This window comes from Streptopelia decaocto, assembly GCF_964273445.1.
Source record: "Streptopelia decaocto genome assembly, chromosome: 3".
NCBI classification, from domain to species: Eukaryota; Metazoa; Chordata; class Aves; order Columbiformes; family Columbidae; genus Streptopelia; species Streptopelia decaocto.
Genome location: NC_138656.1, coordinates 74,226,640 through 74,243,051, shown reverse-complemented (window position 1 = coordinate 74,243,051; position 16,412 = coordinate 74,226,640). Strand labels below are relative to the sequence as shown.

General features: G+C 43.6%; 1 protein-coding gene across 2 annotated transcripts in view; it reads left to right on the top strand.

Moving 5' to 3' along the window:
* SOBP (sine oculis binding protein homolog) overlaps positions 1-16,412 on the top strand; it is a 117,730-nt gene that overhangs the window by 62,358 nt on the left and 38,960 nt on the right. Inside the window, exon 5 of one of the 2 annotated variants that reach the window (XM_082048725.1) lies at positions 2,428-2,523. The exons of the other annotated variant lie outside the window; for it this stretch is intronic. Coding sequence (XP_081904851.1) covers positions 2,428-2,523 — 96 coding nt within the window. The remainder of the gene's footprint in view (positions 1-2,427; positions 2,524-16,412) is intronic. 2 annotated transcript variants of the gene reach the window in all.

Genomic DNA, 16,412 nt, shown 5'->3' with positions numbered 1-16,412 from the left:
CTAAACTGTTTTTTGAGACAGGAATTTTTGGTGACATCCAAAAATAAATAAAATAAGATTTGTATCAGTAGGAGGGGGGACATGTTGCCGTCAGCAGGGGTGAGTAACCTTTGTGTAACTGGCAATTTTGGTACGTGGGTCAAGGTCGATGGGGTTTGTATCTATATTTTGACATATGCGCTACAAACACCCTGATATCCATTTCATTTTACAAGGTGTGTGCGTGCACCGAGATAATGTACCAGAGGGTCACTGGCAGGTTACAATGTGCCAGCCATCACGTGCACAAAGTCTAGAATAGAGCCAAGATACAATTTCAGGGGTCTGGGGGCACTGATAGCATTCAGAGTCCAACATAACACCTGTGCCCCATGCAACATCTCACTGGCTCTCTGTCACCGAGCATCCTGGTGGCACCTGTGATCCTGAGCTGACAGGTCTGCAGGTCAGCTTCTATTTTTACAAGGCATTTTTAAGGCATTTGTCCCCCAGTTATCTCCTAGATGACCTGCAAGAGCTTCAGTTCCTCACCTGTATTCCTTCATAGAGGAGAAGAAAGGACAAAGTTTGTTTTCAAAATGAGAATTGGGGTAGTTTTTTTTACAAAACATGATCAAATTTGGGCTTTTTATTCACGCAGCATAGGGAGTAGATTCATTGCATGAAAAAGGTTTCAGTTTCAAACTAATAGTTAGAAGAATACATTTAAACCTTTGTCAATATAAAAGTGATTTCAGGTGCTCAGGAATGCTCTGCCTCTTCCTTGTGGTTTGAAGGAAGAATTTTAAACATTTTCTACCCTGCAACTATTGAGAGCAGTGAAAGAAAATACATATAAACTGCTAGGAAACATACGGAATAAACTCATTTCCCACTTCCCGCTTCTTGTAATAATCGTCAGCGTAGGTACTACTCTAAACATACTTTGGACAAACCTTGCACTTTGAAAAATGATATTTTCTGTTGGGCAGAGTTTGCTCATGCCCTATGGCAAAGAAGCAGAGGCTTGCTGGACTCAACGGGCTTTCCATGAGGTGCAACCCCTTCACATTTTTCTAAAAATCCTTGATGCTGTTAACCCGTGGCTCCCCTTTCCCAACCCCATCTCCCCAGGGAGGGGCAGAAGCCTATTGGAAGGCAAACAACCCGTAGAGCCTACAGGGTGTAAATATATTTCATAAATGCCAATGCTGAAAAAGCCTGGGTGGCGGGAGTGTGTCACACGACGACAGGCAGCTCACGCCGTGAGGGGCTACAACACGCTGAGATGTGTGTGCATTGAGCACACCCTGGACCCCCCCGCCCTGGGGAGGGGACATGGGGCGGATGGAGGGACAGGGAGTGGGGCTACCTGATCCTCACCCTGTCGCCTCCACCCGCTCCCCTCGCCCCCACTTTCGCCCTCCCCCCCACCCTCTGCCCTTCCTCCTCTCCCCAGCTTCTTTTGGGCAGGGGCTGATTTAAATAGGTTGGCAGGGAGCCAGGAGCTCATCATTTTAATGCAGTGTAAAATGGAATGTGCATAATTATATGCAAGCCATATGTGAGGGAGACAGCTCAGCTGTGAATTTCGGGAGGCTGCGAGAGGGAGAGAGCGAACAGTCAGGGATCAGATGAGATGGAGCGGAACGGAGTGCAAGTGTCACCCAAATGAACAGTGTAATGAGTGTATTGCTGACACTCCTCCTTTCACCTGCTTCTCCCTTTTGCTTTAACTCAAAAGCAGAAAATGCTGTAGATGAGAAGGGAAGAATACTATATGCAAGCAGGATTGCTAATGGGCTCTGGTAATGTCTCCATTTAAACTTCGGTTTTCTTAATTAACAGTGTAGTTCTAAATAACCAGTAACTTTTAATGCATCTTTGTCATTAAATATTTTGACCGCATTTGACTGAAGGATCATTGTTCTCACTAGATGATTGCTCCTTTCAAAGCTTCACTTAAACATGGAGGGGGAATCCATTTATCTATAATAGTATTACATGTAAATGATGACTATGAAAACGTATTTATTTTTTTGGCCTTGCTGTTAAACTGAAAATACATTATGCAGGGATTGCTTAAGCATGTCAAAAAGTTTAAATGAGTACATATGTAATGTAATCCTGAAAAATGCAATGGAGAAAATTGAAACCCTGAGTTACTCACAGTTTCCAGCTCAAATATTTCATTTTGGGTTTGTCTTTTGTTGTTATAATTATTTGCAATGCAATGAATTTGCATGTTCAACCTAAGCTATGTAAGAAAACAACATCCCAAGTTCTCATATCTAAAAGGTGTACTGCGTATTTAAACAAACGTTTAAATAATGTTGTATTTTGGGATTCCCATCTGTTTTAATGATCTGAGCTGTTATGCTTTTAGCTATTTTTTTTTTCCTTCCATTATTTGTAAGTCCCTAAATAGGCCATTATATTTTCCTTCAGGCTAGAGATGAAGATGGACATGCTGAAAATTTTCCCCAGCAGCACTATGCTAAGGAAACTCCAAGACTTGCCTTCAAGAATAACTGCGAACTACTTGTAAGAATAACATACTTACAACAAGTCTAGATTGTTACTTTAGCACAGTGAAACCTTTTTTTTTTTTTGAAAGGCTTTTGTTCATTATGACATACATTATGAAATATGATAGTGGTTTTTATTTTTTCCTGTTCTGATGCTAGTTCTGCTATCCGTGAACAATTTAAGATCTCAGATTGCTTGAAAAATCTCTTATACTTGGTAACAGCACGTGAATGGCCTTGTACTACCTTGTCTCACACGGTAAATCAGGGAGAGCCACACAGGGAGCGGCTGGTGATGCACGAAAAGCCCCACCCCCCCATCCCCTGAGATGCCCCAAAACTCACTCTCCCATCCACCTTTTAACTCTGCTGTGTTCTCTGGTGTCGTTCTGCTGACACGCAGGACTCCCTTCAGAGCTCGCCTGTTCCTCCCCTTCCTCACTGCATGCAGGCGGGAGCATCCTCTCCTCTCCTTTCCACCCCACTCCTCTCCACTCCACTCCACTCCACTCCTCTCCACTCCTCTCCTCTGCTGCGGGGAAAGAGCGAAAGCCGGGAAAGCACGTAGAGGGAGCCGGGAGTGTTTACAAGCCATAAGAGAGATTATATCAGCTGTGAAAGAATCTCTGTTCCAAGGCAGGGTTAATTTGCTGTTCATTTTAGCATTTGCAGCGAGGCAAGATTAAAAGCAAGCAGGAATGCCTATTATATTTCTATTAAATGAATCTGTTGGGACCTAATGTTCTTGATTAGCTTGCGAAAATGAGTGCTCCACGATGAGTTTTTCTGTTTGCCTAAAGTAAACAGAGAATGAATTGTAATACGTTTAAGAGAGATTCACTCACGGCTTTCGAAAAGGGAGTTTTAGATGGATTGGTAGATCTCTCCCTCACATTCGCCTTTCTTCTCAGCCGCACTTAAGTAAAATGTATCGTTTGGCTAAATGGAAATATTTGCAGAAACAACAACACTTTTTTTCTCCTTATAACTCTAGCAGAGGGGGGCGGCGGTGGACGAGTGAGCTGTGTTTCCTCCGCATTAAAACCCATGTCTGCCTCCCCCGTAGAGGACGCAGGGCCAAATCCTGATCTTGGTCTCCCAGGTGCAACACCCAGCGAAGGCGAGCTGTTGAGCCGATATAAACCAGTGCTAAAGGTGGTCCCCAGATTCAAGTGGTTGTTTGGAGAAGCCCAGACCAGAGGGCAGCAGCCCTGGGGGTGGTGGCCAGTCCCTGCGCCTGCCCAAGAGCACCTTAGCCTGACCTGCACCGGTGGGTTCATAGCGTCAGCTACCCCCAGGTGTCCCCTGTGCTGTGCCAACCCCTTGGTTAGGTCATGACAACGCCTTTTAGAGCCACAGGTGTCACTCAGAAGGGTCAGTGTGTTCCCAGGATAATTCTCCCCAGCGAAAAGCGGCATAAACCATAAGTTCTTCCTTCCTCTTAAACGCCTTGCAAAGTTCCTGCTGGTTTCAGGGGCAGCAGAGTTACATCCTAAGGGGAGGAAACTAGACCAACACGAAAAGCAGTTCCCCAGTGCAGTCACAATCCTTGTGCCAAATAAGTGAAACTGTTTCTTCAAGGCCATGCTTGATTACTGTGCGGCCAGTCAAATCAGGCCTGACGAACCATCACAGCACACCAAAATGCCCCCAAAGCCAATAGGGTTTCTTGGTGTAGGAGGAGTGCAGCTAGACTTGGGAGACAACACGGTATAAAATAAGTCATGTATTATTTCGATTTAAAATCTGCTTTATTTTTAGTGCAAGCAGTCAATGAACCAATTAACCCTCTTTGTGCTATTTGAATCAAGCATTCTTTTAATACCCAGTTAATTGTTCCTCTATTTAATGCATTTAAGTTTTTAGTTTATTATATCACCCCTGCATCTGGCAAAAGCTCAAGTCATCCAAGTTAGTCTTTCATGTGCTTTTTGGACAAGTTTCAGTTCTTGTTTAAGGAAGTAATAAAAGTAATTTGTCATAGTTTTATTTTTCCTATGCTATTGGAAACAAAACTGGCAGGGATGTAATCTGTACTCAATTTGTATGTGAAAACAAAAGCAGACAAATAATTAATATGTACTTCTGCTGTCTTTGAAGATAAATTGTAGGAACTTTCAGTGGAAATATGATGTTGAAGCTAGGCTTTGGTGGTGCGGGGCCTAGTGTTATTTGTCAAAGATGCTGTGTTTCACAGAGAGGTAGTGGTTTTCCTTCTATATTTTTACTATTTTGGGGAACAATACCATATTAAAATGTTCTGGAGAGTAAAGCGAATTTCACAGGAACTGGTCTTAACGACAGCATCTTTCTCCTAAAGGCTAGTTAGTATTCCTACATTTGTGCTAGGAATTGTTTCCTTGGGAGGGAAAAAGGGGGAAAAAATATGAAAGAAAGGAGTGGCGACAGCTGCTTCCTCTAAAAAAATATTTTCCCAATGGTAAAAACTTACCCAGAGTCTAACAGTGCAAGTCAGATGCTGGCTGAGTGAAAAGCTGGGATTTTTTTAAATGAAAGAGAAACTGAAACTTGTTTATGCTTTTGAGAATCAGGAAATCCTTGGAGTTTTCGCAGTACGGTTAAGAGTACTGTAAAAGCCTGTCAGGTGAAATTGGAGGCTTTGGCTCAGAAGTGCTTTCAGTGCTTTAGGGTTCAGCTGCCATTTTCCAGCAGGGTTTGTTCAGGCAAGCGCAGGCTCCTGTGTTTGGGAAGTGCTGGTGCTGGGAAGGGGCTGCCGGCTGGGTTGCCGGGGCCGGGGTGCTGCTGCTGGGTCTGCGTGCCAGGTCACAGGTGCACACGGCAAGCTTTAACTCCTCGGTGCTTGGAGACAATTGAAAGCATAGTAACACAGACTATTGCAAATGGTATGCTTTTTCATTGCTTACTCCTCAGAAGAAGAGATAATTTAGGTAGCGAGGTACAACTCAGCTATTTAATTGTTGGGTTTTTTTGAGAGGGAGACACCTTGGTAGGAAATAGGAGGAAGAAAGAGCTACAATTTAGGCAAAAGAAACCCCTGAGTGCTTGCGGTAGTTCTGCATGTTAAGAAAAGCAGTGACAATGGAAGATTTTGGTTGGTATAGAAAGACGTTGTGCAGTTACGGGATTAGGTTGGAGTATTCATTTCCCACATTAAGTCCAGAGATTGTTGCGTGTCATGCCGTTCGTTGTAGAAAACAGAGAGGTTAAGACGCTCTAGTCAATGAGGACATAAAATTTTCATTGTAAACTTTTCAGTATTTTTGAGCATCATGTTTTAAGTTACCCATGATAAATACTGGGAACTACATAAAACAAATTTATTTTTAAAGAGCCGGGCCAGCATGCTGTGTTGGCTAGCCGTCCTCTCTTCTCCCATAGGCACCGCCTCAGGATTTTAATTTCTTATTCTGTGAGTGGCTGGAAGCTTTTCTTTCAGGCACATCTCTTTGTTTCCAGAAGAAAAAGGTAGAATTTAGTCCTCTGGAAGCTGATTGTGAAGGAGCAGTACAGTCCAACTAATAGTGGATTTGGGGAGAGAGATGGGATTAACTGCTGAGAAAGGGCAGGCTAGAGTGAAAAGGCCAGAGAAAAGCCCACAGCCCTGGCCCTAGCCAGCTGAAATTCCTGAGCCATTGCCTAGAGAAAGGAAAAATCCATCTGGCACCTACCCAGGTTAGTCAGGGTAGGAAGAGCCATGCTTGGATGCCTTTTAACAAAAGTAGGAAAGAAAACCCAACGGTTTGTCCTTGCTCCCCCTCCCCCAGTTACCCAGAATATTAAGTCAATGTTTCAGATTGGCGTGCTGCTGTATGAGCAAAGGAGGGTTTGATGGGTTAAGGAAATTAAACGCCAGGTTGCTTTCCAGTTCATTTGTTTATGGAGATGATCTGAGTACCACCCACCGCTATGGGATTATATGTAAAGCAAGCGAATAACCAAACAAAACATAAACACCCTGAAAAAAAAATTCATTTCCAGTCCCACACCCAGCTGTGATCCACGGTTTTCCTGCAGCAAAATTATGATCTTTTTCTCTTTGAAATCAAAAAGTCTAGTAGTTCCTAGTAGTTCTGCTCTGGGAGGATAAATTCTTGATTCCAGTATGCGATGAATTATAAGGTAGTCCTGGTGCTTGGAAGCTGTTATACAGAAGACACAAAATAAAGCATGCTTGTTATTGGATTTAATGCAAACTCACCTATGGCCAGTTATCTTTAATCATGTACAAAAAGAGGCAGAAAAGGCTCTGAAAACACATCTACACCTGAAACATGAAATACAAAATGTTCTACAAAGAAAAGCCTTTGGGGAGGCCGAGACAAGGCTGAGGAGTCAGAGCCACAGCTGATGCTTTGCTTGAAGTCGTATCGCTTTGCTCTGCTGTTCCAGCATGAGAGGCAGGGTCAGGGAGCGTGGCCCATGTGGGGCATCCAGACAGGGCAACAGGGGTGGTACTGCAATGTGGGAAGGATTTCATACCTACAAGACTGATTTTAAAAAGTGATGAGAATGTTTGAGATCATATGAGGCCAGTAGGTTTTTGTAGTCATAGTCAAGTTAAATGTAAATAGGCATATTCGTAACTTTTGGAGGCCATGAGATTTTTGGTTTCAGAAAGTGAGGTTAGGATTCTTTTTTTTTAAGGTGCCTCAGTGTCAAGCAAAGCCAGTCCCTATTAGTGCTTCAGCATTAAAATGAAATACCCATCAGTCCGTTTCTAACCACTGTGCCCTCATAAAGGGGAAGATAGCTTTGCTCATCCCCTGTCTTGCCTTTCCCCCCCTTTCTGTCTCCCATGTTGCCTCCTTATTTCTAGCAGAGAGGAGAGAAAAAACAAAAGCTCTTCCCCGCTGTAGCCCTCCCTGGCTCTTCCTTCACCCTATTAGGTGCAAACTGGCAGAAGGAGAGCGAGAGCTCTTCTTCCATCCTGGCCCAGAAAGCTGGAGCGGGACTGCTGCCCAGCAGCTCTGAGGGATGCAGGAACACATCTCGATTTTAAAGCAATGACCTCGGGGTCAGGAGGTGATTCCACTACACTGGAGAGGTGGGAGGGGAGAGAGGGAGAAGTGCTGTGACACCTTATCAAGCTCCAGGTCGTAGAGCTACTGGTATCCAGGTCTGCCAAGAGGTGCTCACCACTGTTTCAGCATCACTTGCTGTTTGCTGTGCCTCACCACTGGTGCTATTTTTTGGTGGTTTACCAATAGATTTCATCAGTGTATTGCTCAGTTTGCCACCACAGTCTGAGAGCAACTGATACTGCTCCATCAGCTGCACTGTGGTGGATGCAGTGATTTGAGCAAATGGCCATGCAAAGCCCATAACAGCCAACGGAGAGACCGCTGTTGGTTTCAGGGACTTTGGATCAGGCACAGAGAGCTGTCACAATGGCAGTTATGGCTCTGGAACAAAAATATTGAGAAAAGCAAATTGTAGCAGTGAATTGATACTGATGTTCTTAAAACCTCAGTAATCTTGGCCACAAGAAATTCAACCTTTCTTGTGACTGAAATAACAGTGAGTCTTAGGTCATATTGTAGGCTAATCGCCTGTAACGTTTCATTTTCAGAAACGAAATTGTTCGTGAGTTATAGCAGCATATTTAAAGAACGTCCCCAAAACCCCACCGAAAAAACCTTCTGTTCTGTTTCTTTTCAAGCAAGGGCAACAAACCAGGCAAAATTATTGTAAAGTTGGTCCTTAATTGCTGCCAGGCTGAACGAAGGGCTGTGTGGTGTTCATCTTGCCCACACTCCTAAAGACTGTTGAAGTCTATGGACATGGGGTGAATGCACTTGAAAAAAGGCAGTGCTCAACCCAGGTGCAGATTTGCAGCCCCAGGAGAAGAGGGGAGCCCCGACACCCCTCTCTGGCCAGCCCTGCCTGCCTGCTGCCTTCCTGCAGGGTCTGCTCTTAGGTAGGCATCCACGAGGCTCTGGCTGCCTTGGTGGCTGTCCCCTGATAGACATCGGGCCAGGATAATGAACTTCCCTAACAATAATGCCAGATCAAAGACAGAGCTGCAGCCTGCCAGCCGCCCTGCGATACGCTGTCCCCAGGAAGCGATAGGCTCTGTGCCTGTCTACACATATCTATTTACTGGTTTAGAACAAATTCCTCCACTGTCTTGCCCGGTGCACGGGCTGTGTCCCTCTTGCCCTGCTTTTTTAATTACATGTTTTTCTGTCCATAATAGAAGTGAAGGCTGTTAGTTGCTTTATGGCAGCACGGGCTAGACCTGGAGGATTTGGGTCCTATTTCTGGGGCTGCAACAGACATTCTTGGGGGTCTGGAGACATTTCCTTGGTCTTTCAGGCCTTCCATTCCCCTTCTCCCGTCCTGCACCACCATCCTGCTAACAAAATATGTTTTGTTTTTCTTGACTCACACCATTATTTACAACTCCACAATCTCTGATCCAAAGCCCAGTAAAATCAATAGAATCTCTCTCGTTAGCCTTCAGTGTGCTGAGTGACACCTTGTATTCTGTAGACAAGAAAGGGCAAGCGACTGCTTCAAGATGTCTTCCCCCTCTCTGACCAAAATTCGCTATAGGCCTGCTAACAGCTAATTTGAAGCGTAGCAAACATGATCTTTATGAATAATATTTAAACTGAAGGCTGCAATCAGAAACCAGCTGTAGGAACTTACAGAAAATACAGCCCTGTCACAGCAAGTCTGAGAGAGTGCCTCCACTGGAAATAAGACCCGAACCTCTCTCTTTTTATACTTGGAATTAGCAAGTGACCATGACCTACAGCATGGGGGAGGGTGAGGGATTCCCCGCTCTCCTCCTGCAGAGGTGGGCAGGAGGGTGCCATTAACTCGTGAGAGCATCAAGGAGGGTAAGTCTCTACCAGTTCCCAGTGACACATATAAAATCCCCAGGATTGTGCGGAGCAGGGAGAAGGAAGGGAAGGAGATGGGGATTAAAGGAATGAAGCTCCCCCATGGCCAGGGATGCGGCTTCCCACACAAGCAGGCTGGTACCCCCAGTAATTCTACATAATCCCCGGCTTTTTGCTCCAGTGAACCAAATTGAGAGAGACAATTCAGTGAGCTGAAGAGATGGAATAAAAGGTGTGGCAGTGAGAGAGGTGGGCAGCACGGGAAGACAGGCAATGAGAATAGGGCAGATTTGGCGAAGACCACAGCTACCAATGGTAGGTGTTTGGCTTCCCTCAGCCGCGAGCGAGTCATATCCCCTTTCTCACAGCTCCTGCCTCAGGTATGCTAGAAGTAGCAAGGAGCTTCACCCTGGTATCTCTAGTTTAGCATTTTCCTCCATACCAATACATGAGCATTGTTTTAGGATGTGAGAGTTGACACTTTGTGAACGCAAGCCTGCCTGTCCTCAGAAGGAGGCATGTTTTCTAGTTTTTAACATCATTGTTATTATTTCAAAAGAGAAGCAAAATGCATTTGTTAAAAAGGAAAATAATTAAAATTCCATTACAGCTCCAATTCTGTCATCTTCTTCCCCAGAACAAGCATTAACATTTTTATTAATAAATGTGCAATTACTAGTGACCTCTGAATAATTTCTCCAACCTTATTCTCCTCACTGCAATGCTGCATTGTATTACTCTATTTTCAGTCTTTGCTTTCCTCATTTGATGCGTTTACTGAAGTTATAATTTTCAAATATTTTTAAATATGTTCTCATTGAAAAATTGCTTTTCCAAAAATGATTTAAAATAAAATACCAATTTTTTTATTGACTGGCAATTTAAACAAGTAAAAAGTTAAGAAAATGTTAGCTGAAAATGCATTTTTAGCAGTTGTGCTGGTTTGACTGAAAGCGAGTTAATTTTCTTCATGCAGGTGTAAAATTTTTCACAGCTAGCGTGGTCGTTGTTTGAATTTAGTTTGTGAACAAGAAGATAACACCCAGAACAGAATTAATGTTTTTCTCCAAGTAACTTTCTAATGTTTTTGAGCTGGAATAAAGAGAATGTTAGGCCTTACTGTTATCGCAGTTGTTATCTGGGAGCCAAGGTCTTTCTGAGCTCTTTGCCCACAGGTGTGAGGCAGCTGGGAAGGGGGGCATAGATGGGGCAGACCTTGACTGACATCCAGGCTGATCAATAAGGGTATTCTATGCCATTAGCGTCATTCTTCATATTTAACGAGAGTCAGGTTTTGCGGCTGGAGAGACCAGAACCAGAATTTCTGGTCTGTTTCGGTTGAGTTCTGTTCAGGATTTTCTTTATTTCAGCTTTTTGCCATCCTGCCGTTTTGCAGAGGCCTCTGGGTTTCTGTGCCTTTTTCTCTCTTGCCCCAGGATCGGCTGTTTGGGACCAGGTGCTGCTGCCTGGGACTGGCTGCTTGGTGCAGACAGGGTCCGTGAGGAATTGCACTGAGTATCTTTTGTTTTATATTCTGTTTTCCATTTTATGTGTAGTAAAAGCGGTATGTTAGTATTATCTTGTTATTTTATTGGACTGTTTTTATCTCAATCCACAAGTTTCTCCCTTCCCTTTTATCTCCTCTATTTGAGGGTGTAGGGGGTGAGTGAGTGAGCAGCTGTCATGGTTGTGATTGCTAGCAGGGTTTAAACCTCTACAGCAGCCTACTTTTTAATAACGATGTCAATAAATTTTAAAGTAAAAAAGCTTGAAAATAATAGTCAGCCATTCCCTTGCCCCCCAAACCTCTGTAAAACTGGGAAGAAACAAACAAACAAACAAAAAACAATGAACCAAAGTAAAAACCCACAACCAGATTTGTATCCCTTGGAAAGAAAACCAGTTGTGAATTGTGGCTTTGCTTTATGAAACTGGCATTCATAACCCATTTAAATAAAATTCAGACAGTTTTTATGGAACGTTAAAGGATAAAGATATGCCTTGTTCCAAAGGAAGTGAAGTACAGTGAAATAAAATTCATCGGATTTCCTCCCACATAAATTGGAAATAAAATTTCCGAAGCCATCACCTAGAGCTATAAATATTTTCTCCTTGGGGTCTGTGCAGGAGATGCAGATGACTCAGCAGGGGCCGGGGGAAGTATTGTGTGGGGCATCCTGACAGCTGCCCGGGAGGAGCCATCCCTCACACCGCATCTCGCCACGGCCGTGCCTGGAGCACTAGGGTCAGGCCAGAGAGCTGGCTTTAGTCCCCGGGTGCTCGGGTCCTTCTGCACCTCTGGCCCTGGCTTTCACTCAGGCAGGATGTTAATGACAATGTGTTTGTCAGGTCTGAAAAGATGCCTACGTAGACCAGTGTGACTTTCTGTAATGGTGCAGTTGGCTTCTGCCTCATCTTGCTGCGCATGTTGTCCTCCCCATTCAAAAGGAAGAGAGTTTGAAGTGATATGGCTTTGACATCCTTAAAGAGCCAGCATACAGTGGTAAGAGAGAAGGATTTTGAAAATCAGGAGCCCATCTGCTTTTTATTTCTCAGGGTTAAGATCCAGCCTGTGGGAAGGAGGGTTGAGAAGAGCCTGGCCACAATTCAGCTGGACTGCAGGGAGGCTTGGGGGTGCTCTGAGATATCGATCTTGTGGCCCCCACTCTTTGGGAATCTCTAGGACTGTACAGGGCTTCCAGGAATGACATCCCAAGGAGGCAGATCAGTGTCACGCCGTTACCTGAAGGCACACTGAAGAAAATCTGTGTGCAAGGAGTACATATCTCACTACTCACTGCTGTCTGTAGCAGACACCATTTTTACATCTCGGCAGTGACATGTATTATATTGCTTTTGGGATTGGAAAAAAAACCCAAAATATAAATCCTCCATTTTATTATAGAAGTTAATACCAATAATTACTTAAAATTTAATGAATTTCAGTTCTCACTTAATTGCTTTTGAGTAGTTCACTTAACTTATTAAAAAGAAGCAAGGACGTACTCATTTAATGAGCAGAAGCAGCCTTGGCCTAGCATCTGCCTACATTCTCTTTTCAATTAATCAATTATAGTCCAATGGTGTGTAATTACACATTAAGAAAGTTATTGGATATCGCAGCATGGCTGTCCCAGGGGGCTCATGAATACACTAATATAACACACCTGTAATGACCTGTTCTCAGATCTGCAAATTGCTCCCATTTCTCTCTCTCTCTCTCTCTCTCATTGCTAAATGAAGATGAGAGCAATTACCATTAACTTTTTGAGTCACATCTAGTCAATGAGAGAGAAAAAAGATCCCTACCAGCATTCATAATAAATCTGCCAGTTGATACTGAGTATTTTAACTGTACCAGGCATCGAGCTGGAAGGCAGTAAACACGCATCGGGATCGCACAAGGTTGTGGGGATCCCAGGGCTGGTCTGGACTGAGCACACTCTTCACCTGCAGGCAAGAGAAAGAGACAAGAAGGAAAACCTCATCAGATTACATCCAGGCATAATTTGGCTGGCTTGGTTTGAAGTAAACCAAACTCTGGAACTGATCCCTATGCAGTGGCTCTAAGTCTTTGCGTAGCAACTAAGCCACGTTGCTGTTGTGTTGGGGTTTTTTTTTGAATGCTAGAAAGAACAAAATTTACTATGTAATGGCACAAAGGCTTTTGTTGTGCGAGAGGATACAGTCACTGATGCTCTCTTATTAATGCATAACAAATGAAACCAAGGAGAGACTCTTAATCTGCATAATGAAGTCTGACAGATTCTAAATTGGTGATTTAGTCAACTAAAGGGTCCAAAAATGCTCTGTGGAAGTGAGCTTTTGATGGCTCCATAAGTCAAATGGGGGATGATATCTGTCAGCATTTTTATAAATGTTGTCTTGCACAGTGTGATTTTGATGTGCTGTTGCCTCTCTCTCTGGGAAGAAGTGTCTGTTTCCCTACATGAAGCTTTCTTGTGCATGTTTTCCTTTGCAGACTGGGGTCTTTCAGGTGGGTGTACATGCAGATTGACATGCAGCAGTATCTTGAGCACAGCAGCTCTTTACAAGCAGGGTCTGTTTTGCTCATAGTAATCCAACTTATTTCCATCCTGTATGTCTTGCACCCAACTAATTGATAACAACTTCAGTGGAATCTTCATCATGCCGGAGGTTGGTCCTCTTTTTAAGGACTGTGCATGTCTCCTTGTGCTAGATATCGCACAGGATAACACTCCTGTGGGATTCAGGTGGTCAGATGTTGTTTTTGGTTGCGCTCACAGTGAGGCAATGGGTGTTTCAATCTGAGCTACAGCTGGGCCCACATTTCACTCTGGTTTTCACCTGTGTCGTGTTTCTTCCTGGTTCCACAGCACCCTTTGCTTTAGGACACAGTTTGGTTCAAATGCCTAGTTGTAGCATCTCAGTATTTCACATTGGGGCTGGACTCTCTCTGGGTCCCACTGAGAGTTAACAGAGCAAGGCAAGCACTTGCAGAGTGTGATTTATTCAAAATGATTAGGTGCTGATTTAGGATTAGTTAAATCACCTGTAAATGTGCCTATATCTGTCCATTGACTAGAAAAATACCTTCCATATGACACCTACATTTTTGACACCCCCAATCATATTTTGAGCTGCATATTTCTGCATGTGTCTAAGCTTACATGTAGAGCTGTTCATTTCAAGCAGAGGGACTGGTTGTATACTTGAAGTTAGGTATCTGCTGACTTTGTGTTTAGTTGACTGATCTCCAGCTTTGAAATAGGGATGCTCTTATCTAATTACTTTCGCATGTGGTGTGAGATTGAGATTAAAATATTAAGAGGTGCAAAGCGATATATATTATTTGATGTTGTGTTATAGTCCAAATTGCTAACAACAGCATCCTTAGTATTTGCAGAGATGTTCATTTATTGTAAATTATTATGCAACACAGTAGGAGAAAACAGGCTCCTAGGTTTACCTTCAGGTATTTAAGAACAATTTGTTTGACTGCCCAGGCAATGCATAGTAAATAAAACAAGCAGAGCAGTGAGTGTAGATCTCACAAAGTGGGCATGTGTGTTGTGTTCTCAAATTCTTCTCAATGCAGCTTTGTTTATGCTCAGGACCAACATTCAATTCTGTGCTTATTTTTTTGATCAGTGCCTCAATGATCAATTAAAAATGTTTTAAATAAAGGAACACAATTCTAATGTAGAGCTTTAATATACAATACAGTATTTGTTTGTACAAGCTGGTTAAATATGGGTCTGAAAATACCTATCAGTTGCCTCTTACATTCTGTAGTTTTTGTGTGTCTGATGGGAAGGAGTGTGATATTTCCTTCAGCTGCAAAAATTTGTTTCTGTCTGAATTCTCTGCAAGAGGCTGTAACTCTTTGCATGTCACTTTCCTAATTGAGCAATAAACTCTGTATTGTACTAATACTTTTTATTATGAGGAATAAACACGCTTCTTCTAGACAGGCAGAGGAGTAATTGACCACCTGTGGGCAGTCCTGAATGAACATTACCGCACATGCCACTGAAATTAATGTCTCCTTAGTCAAGACAGGAAACAGTTATTTTCTAAGATATTTTTCTGTGGCTGGGAAGCTAACACACACAATCAGTTTCCACTTTCTAAGGACATGGATTCCTGACTGCCAGGGGAAGAAGCGTTTGGTGCTCAATTGGTTACTGACCCTCTGGCTATCTTTGATATTCAAACCAGTAGACTCATTCATTAAATACATAAAGCAAAGGGCCAGATTCTGGCTTGAATCAGGGATGCCTTTGCATCACTCTGGCAATAGAAAAAAGTCTCAAAAAGTGGTGTGCATGAAATGTATTCCTATGGCCCCTTTCTGGTGCCAGAGTGGTGCAAAGGACTCTTGAAGTGGGTGAGGATCTGTCCCAAACACAGATTTATGTAGTGTCGGAAGGCAGTGCCGGGATGTTGTGCTGGCCTACTGTGTTACGGCTGTCCTGGCACCAAGTCAGAAGGGCTGAAGGATGCTGGAAACTAAAATATCGAAGAGCTAAGAGTTTGACACAGTAGTGAAAAATGGTAAATCTTATCAGTTCTTTTTCACTTTGTATTAATAACACATCCTTACAGGCACAGGGGTTGTGCAGGGCCTGGAAAATGTCTCCAGCCTTATCTTATGCGTAAGACATTGTTAAAGACATTGAATTGTTGGAGATTGTTCAGAGAAGGGCAGTGAAGCTGGTGAGGGGCCTGGAGCACAAGTCTGATGAGGAGCAGCTGAGGGACCTGGGGCTGTTCAGCCTGGAGAAAAGGAGGCTGAGGGGAGACCTTATCACTGTCTACAACTACCTGAAAGGAGGTTGCAACATGGAGGGGGTTGGTCTCTTCTCCCAAGTAGCAAGTGATAGGACAAGAGGAAATGGCCTTAAGTTGTACCAGGCTGGGTTTAGATTAGATATTAGGAAAAAAAATCTTCACAAAAAGGGTTATCAGGCACTAATACAGGCTGCCCAGGGAAGTGGTTGAGTCACCATCCCTGGAGGTGTTTAAGAGACATGTAGATGAGGTTTTTAGGGACATGGTTTAGTGCCAGTGTTACATTAACAGTTGAACTCAATGATCTTGAGGGTCTCTTCCAACCAAAATGATGCCATGATTCTGTGATTCTATATGCTATTTCTTCCTTTCTGAGAGATTGCAGGGGCTGTGTTAAGTGCTTTTCTCCCCAGTGGGAGTGCTCGGTGTATTGCCACAGGGCTCCTTGCTGTCATCTTTCTTAGTCACCATGCCACGTTCATTTAATGGGGGGTTATAGCTGATGTGTTTGCACAGTCCGGCAGTCCAGCTTTAGGCCTCTTTTTCCTCCAGCCACTAACAAAGGCTGAAGGTCTCCCCATGACAAGGCATGGCCAAGGCCTGGATGAGTGCAAACTGTCCAAAGTTCAAACCAGATTAGCTCAAGGTCACTGCAATTGGTGAAAGGAAATAATCAGAGGGCCTGACTGCTGACATACCCCCCACATAAATTAAGATATTTGCCCATATGGGTTATCAAAATCCTTCCTTGGGAACCTCGCTGAAATCTCAGCTGCCCTAAGTCACCACACAGCAGCAG